Source organism: Gracilinanus agilis, chromosome 4, assembly GCF_016433145.1.
Source record: "Gracilinanus agilis isolate LMUSP501 chromosome 4, AgileGrace, whole genome shotgun sequence".
Classification (NCBI taxonomy): domain Eukaryota; kingdom Metazoa; phylum Chordata; class Mammalia; order Didelphimorphia; family Didelphidae; genus Gracilinanus; species Gracilinanus agilis.
The window spans coordinates 458955526-458965788 of NC_058133.1; the positions used below are offsets into that span (position 1 = coordinate 458955526).

General features: G+C 45.8%; 1 protein-coding gene across 1 annotated transcript; it reads left to right on the forward strand.

The window, feature by feature from the left end:
• Positions 1 to 4109: 4109 nt before the first annotated feature.
• On the forward strand, positions 4110 to 5459 carry GPR61 (G protein-coupled receptor 61). The gene has a single exon (XM_044677104.1). It carries the CDS (start codon positions 4110 to 4112, stop codon positions 5457 to 5459), a length of 1350 nt encoding a protein of 449 aa, XP_044533039.1.
• The last annotated feature ends 4804 nt before the right edge of the window (positions 5460 to 10263 follow it).

Consider the following 10263-nt stretch of genomic DNA (forward strand, 5'->3'; position numbering starts at 1 on the left):
TTTCTTTCTTTCTTTCTTTCTTTCTTTCTTTCTTTCTTTCTTTCTTTCTTTCTTTCTTTCTTTCTTTCTTTCTTTCTTTCTTTCTTTCTTTCTTTCTTTCTTTCTTTCACCCTTACCTTCTGTCTTATAATCAATTCTGTATATTGGTACCAAGGTAGAAAAGCAGTAAGAGCTAGGCATTGGGGATTAAGTGATTTGCCTAAGGACACACAGCTGAAGTGTCTGAGGTAAAATTTGAACCCATGATCTTCTGGCTCTGAGCCTGGCTCTTGATCCTCTGAGCCACCTACCTGCCCCTCAATCTTATTTTCCATATGAGAATATAAGGCCCTCTCCATCTCTAATCATGGTATTGCTTCTTTAGAGGGGTTTCCATTAAAGTATCAGTCAGGTTAGAAATTTTTAAAGTAGTAGACCATTATAATTGTGCATTTTAATTCACATGAGCTCAAGGCCTAATCTGAGATTACTCAGTGCTTGGGGCTGGGAAAACAAAAGCAAGTTAAGTGAGGTTCAGGGCAGAGGATAATTCTGAGTCTTAGTTCTGGGGTTTGCCTCCGGTACAATGGTTTTTAGGTCACAGAAACCTTGTTCTTGCTGGAGGTCTGAAGAACTGTCTTTAGACTGGGTACGTGGAATTTTCAGCAAGGTCTTTTGCTTTCCTCCATACTAGGGCAGAATGGCAAGGTAGCAAAAAGTCCTACAATTTATGAGAGAAGCATTTTCTCTATTAAGAGCATCTGAACAGACAAGTCCGTTTCTGAAAAAGAGAAGCCGGGGACAATATCAGGAAGGAGGAAGAGGGCAGGTTCACAGAAGAAGCAGCCTGCTGACAAAACAACCCTATGGATATTAGAGAGTATCCAAAGGCCAGAGGACTTTTAGACACCATGGGCCAAGAGATATTAGGTGATTTGCCCAAGATCACAGAGTTCATTAGAGGCAGAACCAGGATCAAACTCAGTTTTCTGACTTTGCAGTCTGGTAAGGTTTCCATTATACAACCTTGGTAATGGCAGCAGCAAAGACAACAAAAATATTGGTTGATGACAATAGTTTGGTTAAGCTTTAGGCAGCTTGGTTCAGCCTCATCTGGGGCAAGGGTATGGCTTGTTTCTGTTAAACTGGCTAGGGATGTTTTCCTTCTCCTGACAACATCGCCATAGCCCCAAAAGGAGTGGGGACATTGTTGGCTGGAGGCAGAGGAGGGTTGGGCAGGGGTAGGTCCTTGGTTAGACAGGTCTTGCTCGAGGCAGCATGCTCTGGTCGGGCATCCTGATGTCTAGCATCTTCCTCTTTCTGTGGCTGCCAGCAAGGTAGAATCTCAGAATAATTCTTTCTCCCATAGTCTTTTATGTGCACTTTTTTTTTGTCTAAGTGTAGGGGTAGGGGAGAATAATTATGTCCAGAGTATTCCTCTCAGGGCCCTGGAGACTTGGCTTATAGAGGTCATCCATTTCTTGGAGTTGGAAGATCCTCTTCCCTATTTGGGTGGCTGAAGGGCTCTATGGTTGGCCTTTTCAATTCTATCCTTTACCAAGGGCTCCTACCTCACTCCCTAGAAGGCAGGGTCTTGGAAAAGGTATTGGAGTCCTCAATCTCTTGCACACCTAATGCCAGAGGACAGTCTTGTTTAGCTATATGCCTGCTCCCCGTTCTGTGGCTTTAGCTTTATTTTCCAGGAAGAAGGGCAAAAAGGACCTTTCCCTTACCATTAGCCTTCATCAGGCTCTTAGACAATTATTCTAGGGAACTGTGGAGAAGGTTTGGACCCACCCCAGGGGCCTTGCTGGGTAGCCTGGCCTGGTTCATGGCATAATTCCTCTATTTCTGACAGCTGATCCAAAGATTGGAGCAGAAGAAGGAGGTCGTTAGGACCCAGAAGCCTTCTGTGCTTCCTCTACTGCCTGCTGCCTCTCACCCCTCACTGCAGTGGTTCTGAGCTTCGGCAGGCATAGAGGAGCATCAGCTGAGTGGGGCTGGTACCAGAGAACCGGAAAGCTTGGGAAAGGTAGGAGTCGCCGACTAGGCCAGGACCCAGGGCCAAAGCTGGGGCCTGAGAATGGGTGCTGAGGTGCTTTGGAGACAGGCATCCCTCAATGAGAGGGACCTGAGTGTCCTGTGGTGGGTATTTCATATCTCAGGGATGGGTACCCAGGTATCCCAAAGATGGATATTTTGTATATAGGGCGCCTCCGGAGCCTGGCAGTTGGCAAATCTTTCCTAAGGTTAAGGGTATCTGCATCTTAGGGATGAAATGTTGGTCTCTTTTTAGCAGAAATCTGTTTATTCTGCAGCAAGATCCTCCCATATGGCTGAGATGAATCTGTATATTAGAATGGGCCCTCTGGAAGCTTAATTGAATGGGCAACTCTGTCTTGAGCCTCTCTGTCCCAGGAACAGAAATCTCTTCCTTGGTGAGGCTATAGGCAACTCTCTGGGCTAAGGGCAGGCACTACTAGTGTCCTTGGGGTAAATCTGGAAACAGGTAAATATGTATGCCAATGGCACATCTGTATCCTGGGGCTGAATGGATCTGTATCTCAATGATGTGCACATCTGTATTCCTAGGACATACACAATTGTAGGAAGGCCAAGAACTTGGGGGAAGACTCAGGTCCTATTCCTTAAGGTGGCAGCTGTCCACAGATCTGCAGGGAGGGGGATGGAAGAAACCAATGGAGGACATGGATAGTCAGAACTAGACAGGATATTGTGGGAGTTCACCTTATTAAACCTCTAAGCCGTGATCATTATCTTTACTCCCTTAGTTACTCAGAGAAGAAAGAGGCAAAAGGAAGGTGCAAAAGTCAGGGGGTGTCTCTTGGTTCACTGAGAATGTGAACAGGAATCACTGAGGCTTAGGAGTCAGAGTAGAAACTGGTGATGCTGATGGGAACAGAGAAGAAAAGATGTGCATGAGTGAGGCCTCTCAGGCAATCTTCTGAGCTCCACTCCATTGCCTGCTCTCTTTATCATCACTGTTACAAGACTTCTGGGTAGTTCTGGAGAGGCTTTCTTCTCTCTCAAATTCCCCATAGTTTCCTCTTTGACTTACGCTTGCTCACATGCTATGAAGATTACAATCATTTGTCCCTGTTCATAATCATGTCTTTCTTTATAGACTGATTTCTAAGCTCCTCCTGGTGCTCCCTCACCATCCTCTCCCCCCAGGGCCATTATGACCAACGATATAGTTGGCAACACCAATGCCCCTTACCATGAAGAGGATCTTAGAAACAGGGGACAAGGGGATCTGGAAGTTATTTTCTTGCCTGCAAGGGCAGCATCTTTCAAAGTTGAAGAACCAGGAACAACTATAAATTGCCTTTAGTAGGTCATATCACACTTATTGTATGACAGTGAGGTCTTGAGGAAGTGGAAAGACAATCACCCTTACTTCTACCCTTTGCCCCCCACCCCAGCCTCTGAGGAGAGTTTCGTTTAGATTGTATGTTCCTAGGAATTCCCCTGGAGTGGAAGGCTAGGTTTATTAGAGACATATGCCACCCTGAACATAAAGTATTGACAAGGACTGTCCTTTGAAATGGAAGCGATAATCCCCCATTTCTTCTGTCATCCTAACAATTGTAGTCCTCCCCCAAAGTTTTCAGTGCCCTATTGAAAAAATGACAAAGGCTTTATGGTCACTATGAACCAGGCCTTAGAATACAAGGGGATGGTTGGAAAGAAAGGATGATTGTGCACATGGAGCGACATGGAGTGGGATGGACAATCTCCAGTTTAGGGGCTCACTCATATCTTCTGTTTCTTTGTAGGCCCCGAGTCAGACCCTGAAGCCACTACACTTGCCGAGGTGGTGCTTAGTATTCTCCTGAGCCTTCCAGTGACTGTCTGGTGCTGCCTAACTCACAGCTGACCTGGACCAAGAAACTTCCTGTCACTACAGCGCCATTTAGCGAGAAGACTGGTGATGAAAGGATTGTGGGAAGGACCTCTGGAGAAGTGACCCACCACAGAGTTAAAAAGGCTCCACTCTGGGCATGCCACCCCAGCGACCCATTCTTCCCGATTCCCCAGGCGGCACTGGACTAGGATGGCTGATGGGCTTATGATAGGAGGTGCCCAAGTCCTCCCCTTCTGGCCCCATGGAGTCCTCCCCTATCCCTCGGCCATCAGGGAACTCCTCCACTTTGGGTTTGGCCCCTCTGCCCCAGGGCCCCCCGAGGGTCAATGGGAGCCCAGAAGCGAGGCATCGGGATGTGGCCTCCGAGTCTGTGGCCCTCTTCTTCATGCTCCTGCTCGATCTGACGGCTGTGGCAGGTAATGCAGCCGTGATGACGGTCATTGCCAAGACACCTGCCCTCCGCAAGTTTGTCTTTGTCTTCCACCTGTGCCTGGTGGACCTGCTGGCCGCCCTGACCCTCATGCCGTTGGCCATGCTCTCCAGCTCGGCCCTCTTTGACGATGCCCTCTTTGGGGAGACGGCGTGCCGCCTCTACTTGTTCCTGAGTGTCTGTTTCGTCAGCTTGGCCATCCTTTCGGTCTCTGCCATCAATGTGGAGCGCTACTACTACGTGGTGCACCCCATGCGCTACGAGGTGCGCATGACCCTAGGTCTGGTGGCTTCCGTGTTGGTGTGTGTGTGGGTGAAAGCAGTAGCCATGGCCTCCGTGCCAGTGCTGGGGAGGGCCTCACCTGGGCCCCCTGATTTCCCTCCTGGCTGCTCCCTCCAGTGGAGCCTCAGTGCCTACTGCCAACTCTTTGTGGTGGTCTTTGCTGTGCTTTATTTCCTGCTGCCCCTGCTCCTCATTCTTGTGGTCTACTGCAGTATGTTCCGTGTGGCCCGGGTGGCTGCCATGCAGCATGGGCCCTTGCCAACATGGATGGAGACTCCGCGCCGGCGATCTGAGTCGCTCAGCAGCCGTTCTACCATGGTCACCAGCTCAGGGCCCCCTCGGACCACTCCCCATAGGACGTTTGGTGGGGGGAAGGCAGCTGTGGTCCTGCTGGCTGTGGGGGGCCAGTTCCTACTTTGCTGGCTACCCTATTTCTCCTTCCATCTTTATGTTGCTCTGAGTGCCCAGCCCCTTCCTACACAGCAGGTAGAGAGTGTGGTGACCTGGATTGGCTACTTCTGTTTCACTTCCAATCCTTTCTTCTATGGCTGCCTCAATCGACAGATCAGGGGGGAGCTCAGCAAGCAGTTTGTTTGCTTCTTCAAGCCGTCCCCAGAGGAAGAGTTGAGGCTGCCCAGCCGGGAGGGCTCCATAGAGGAGAACTTCCTGCAGTTCCTTCAGGGGACTGGTTGTGCCACTGAGCCCTGGGCTCCTCAAACCCCAATCAGCCCAAAGCAGGAACCACCAGCTGTGGACTTCCGAATCCCAGGCCAGATTGCCGAAGAGACTTCTGAGTTCTTGGAGCAGCAGCTTCCTAGTGACATCACTGTGTCAGATGGCTACCTCCATCCGACTCTCTCACCCCAGCCTGAACCATGATGCACCCCAGAGCACCTGGAGGGAGATGGGGCTGGGGGTAGGGGATGAGAGCAAGGACTGCTTTGATGGATGTTCTTCTTTTAGCCAGCTGGGGCCAATAATGGGGTCCTACACATGGCCTGTGCTTAGAGCTTTGTGGGACAGAGAGGAAGCAGAGCTAAGAGAGGAGAGTCGTTGGCTTCAGTGAGAATAAGCTAGGGATAGCCAAAGGAAGGTGTATAACTGTGGTTGTAGTGTGTGAAAAGGAGAAAGATATAAAGGAAAAAAACCCTCTATTTAGTGAATTTCCCCTTTTGTCTTAGGACTGGGGAATCTCTAGCATTGAGTTGAAGAGTATATAATATTGTATACATACCAGATGACTTCCAAAGTTACTCTGGAACCAGCTGAGGCATTTCATTTTCTAGAACAGGAACTGTATCAAGGGAGGGAAAGAAAGGCCCCTGGCCTCTTTTCATTTCCACAGTAAGTCAAAAACAACTGTAGCTATGTGTTCCTTTTTCAGTTTTAATTTTCTTTAGTTGAATATCTAAGATTTCCCTCCTCAAAGGACTAACTGGAGCTATCCTGTCTAAGAAAGAATCTACCCAGAGCCAAGTGTAAAGTTGGGAGTAGGGAGGGAGCATAGGGTAGAACACAGGGAAGAGCAGATCCTAGACCCCCTTTTCAGGTTGTAAGGAGGTACTGGAGGAGGCAGGAAAAATCTCAACCTCTTAAATAAGAAAAAAAAAAATGACTCCCAGACAGGATAGATCCTTTCTCACTGATCTTGTCAGCTTCCTCCTCATTCTTTAGCTCCCTTCTCTTCTATCCCACTGAAACAACCCTTCTGTTTTTTCCTGTCTACCTTTTACCATGAGGGCAAAGCATTTGGGTGTTTATCTAACCAAAAGAACACAGCATGGCCTTAACCAATAGCTTTTAGGTTGGGAGACTGGGAATCTGGTGAGTTAGAAAGTAGCATTACTGGGAAGCTGGGAACTCGATACTGGAGAGAATGGGGACAAAAAGATGAGGGAATAAATGTAGGGATAGTAGCCAGGTGGTCACCCTGACCAGTAACTTTGATGATCTTTCCCTTCCAGGACTGGCCTCTGATCTCCCTCCTCATGGCAGTGACCCACCTCCAGCCCCCTGGACAATCTGGTACAAGAGACAAAGGTGGGGCATGGGGAGAATGGGGTTCCCAGACATATTGGCATTGCCAGTTAATTCTCTACCCCTGACCATCAATCTCAGAACCATCTTCAGTGACAAAGACTTAAGTGACTCTCCTACCAAGAGCCCTGGGCAGGGGGAGAGAAAACAGGACGCTGGGCTCAGATGTTAACCAACTAGGACTTGAATAACAGTGTATTTGGTGGTCTATATTAGTGGCCAGAGCATGGACCTGTCAAATCATAGAGGGAGAGATAACATGTAAAAACAGGAAAAATTATCAGTGGCCTTCTGTCCACTCTAAATTTTCTAGTGGATAGGATGGTCATAGGTCCTATCAGGCCTAGAGGATAACCTAGCCAGCATCTGACCAAATTTTTATCTCATTCAGCAAAATGGGAAAATGAGCTCATTCTCCCCTTTGAACAGCCAATAAATGTTTTCTTAAAAAAAAAAGTTATGTTGCAACCACCAGTGATTTTTATCAGTTCAATATAATGCATAGTCATTGAACACAGAGTATTTTTGGGTAGAGGATATGGCTTGTGTAATTCCTGCCCCCAAGAAGTCAAAGCGGAATTTAATCTGTCTGTCAGAAAGTAGTTTTTACTCAAAGATTAGGTAGTACTATAGTAAACATTTCTGGAGATTTATCAATGAGCAGATATAGCCTCTGCCCTCAGGTGCAAACTGACCCAAGTTTTCTTTAAAGGATAACTACATTAGAGAATTCTGTATACATGACATAGATTTCAACAAAGTATCTGTTAGTCTCATGCCTTTTTTTTTTAACCTTTATCTTCTGTCTTAGAATCATTACTGGATATTGGTTCCAAAGGAGAAGAGTGGTAAGGGCTAGGCAATGAAGGTTAAGTGACTTGCCCAGGGAAACACAGCCAGGAAGTATTCAAGGCCAAATCTGAACCTAGGACCTCCCATCTCTAGGTCTGGCTCCCAATCCAGTGAGCTTCCCTCAATCTCATGCTTTTCTTGTGGATGGGATGGAGATATGTGGCTAAATAAAAATACAGCAAGGTAGATTCAGACTTGATTGAACGATCAGATCCAAAGAGAAATCATTAATAACCCCATTCCAACTTAAGAGGAGATATCTAGTGGAGGGCCCAAGGAAACTGTCCCAGGCCAATGCTGTTCAACATTTTTGCTAATTACTTGAATGAATCCATAGAAATTGGGCATGTCAAACTTTTATAATACAAAGCTAAGAATGGTCATCATGGTAAATGATAATTAGGATCCAAAATATTTCAACAGGCTAGAATATTGAGCCAAAATGAATGAGATAAATTTGAACTGAGATAAATGTAAAGTTTTACAGTCAGGTTCAAAAAACCAGTCCTTTAATGAGTATTGGCTAGGCAACAGTTATGTGAAAAAGATCTTGGAATTTTAGCTGCACACTCTGAATCACAAGTGTAACATGGAAGAAAAAGAACTAATGCCATTCATAGTGTCATAAGATAGTGAAAGGTCAAATGGCTGGAGCCACCACAAGATTCAGATAAAGTAACAGAGGGAGTTTACTCTGGGGAGATAATGGGATAGAGAGAGGGTGGTCAAGTGCAAGTGATTAACTTGTTCTTCGTGGCCCCAGAAGGCAGCACTTGGAATGAGGGGTAGAAGTTGTAGGGATACTCAGGTTGAAAGTTGGGAAAAATTTTCTAAGTGATTGGTGCTTTCTAAAAGGTGCATGGTCTGCCTCCCAATGTGGTAGAATCCCTCCCATCAGAAGTTCAAAGGAGGCAGCTGGGTAGCTCATTGGATAGAGAACCAGGGCTAGAGATGGGAGGTCCTGGGTTCAAATCTGACCCCAGATACTTTCTGTGTGACCCTGGGCAAGTCACTTAACCCCCATTGCCTAGCCCTTACCACTCTTCTGCCTTGGAACCAATATACAGTATTGATTCTAAGGTGGAAGAGAAGGGTTTAAAAAAAAGTTCAAGCACAGGTTGAATGACCACTTGTAAAGAATAAGCTGGATTTTTTTTTTAATTTATTTAAAACCCTTTCCTTCCACCTTAGAATCAATACTATGTATTGGTTCCAAGGCAGAAGAGTGGTAAGGGCTAGGCAATGGGAGTTAAGTGACTTGCCCAGGGTCACCCAGCTGGGAAGTATTTGAGGCCAGATTTGAACCTAGGACCTCCCATCTCTAGGCTTGGCTCTCAATCCACTGAACTACCCTGGAGTCTTTTACCCAGAGCTCTGAGCTTATATATCCCTTAATAATATTCATATAAGGAGCACTGGGGATTGTGGAAAGTGTAAATGTGCAAAGGACAGGCAGAGGAGAGAGAAATCTGGGAGATGACCACAGCAGGTGGCCAATTATCCAGATTCCAGAGCTCCATTGTCTTTTCTTCCCTCCTAAGAGTAGTAATACCCTTCTTCCTGCTGGATGTAGAGCAATTGCAACTTCCTCACCAGTAGCTAGCTTGTAACTCTCATGGAGAGCCAGCAGGTGGCACTGTAAGATGTGGAAATAGCAAGAGTGGCCTCCGCCCTCACCCCCCAATGCCTGTCTGCCATTTTGTTAACTAGTTTTGCCCATCCAACCTTTGGCTTTTAAGGTTATCATGAATTTATTAAGTGGGATGGTTTCTCTAATCTCTCAGTGTTAAAACACCTCAGATTTTCTTACACCACCATGCCAGTAGTGTTGGGAGCCAGTGTAGTTTTGTGAAAACAACACTAGACTAGGTGTAGCATTTAGGGTTTTATCTTGGCTCTGCCATTGATTAGTTATATGACCTTAGGCAATGTCTTCAATCCCTCAAGAGCTCAGTTTTTTCATGGGCAAAAAATGGAGATGATACGTACCCTATCTTATAGATTTATCATGAAACAAAAATGATAAATATGTGAAAGTGCTTTATAAACCAAAAAGACAAACATAAGGCATTGTTATTGATGGTGTGCTATAGGAAAAAGCTCATAGGACCAAAAATCTGGGACTGGAAAGGACCTCAGAAGCCATCTAATTCAGTTTTCTCATTTTTTTATAGTCGAGGAAAATGAGGCTGAGATTTCCCCGAGATCACAGAAGTAGCAACTGCCAGAGGCAGAATCTGATCTGGGTTCTTTGTTTGTAGAGCAAGTACTCTTTCCAGTACCTGTATTAAAGTATCAGCAGAAAAACATTAGTTTGTTCTTAGCCTGTCAGGGTCTTGATGGATCATGAAGGAAACTAAAGAGCAATCTTTTGTCTTGAGACCCCTGCCCCCAAGTTCTTCTACCATGTCTCAGTGCCTTGCAAATAGTATGTGCTTGATAAATGTCAATATTTCAATATTTCCTGTCACCAAGATGATCAATTGATGAATAAGGATAGCATCCTATATTCTGAAAGCTATTCCTGCCTCATGCCAACAGTATGTCAAAGTAGAAAGTGGCGAGAAGGGTAACTCTTATTATGTGACCTCTTTCAAAGTTTCAGTATTGTAAGTTAGTCTCAACCAAAAAGAACAACTCTCTATTCAATGCAAATGCCTTATCATCAGGACTCTTCTGCAGTTTTTTATTCACCTGGACCTTTATGCCAATTCCAACAGGAAGACCATTTAGGAATGAAAGGAAGTCTGTTTGAATATGGAAAAACTGTCTGCCTGGATTCCATAGAAAGCCT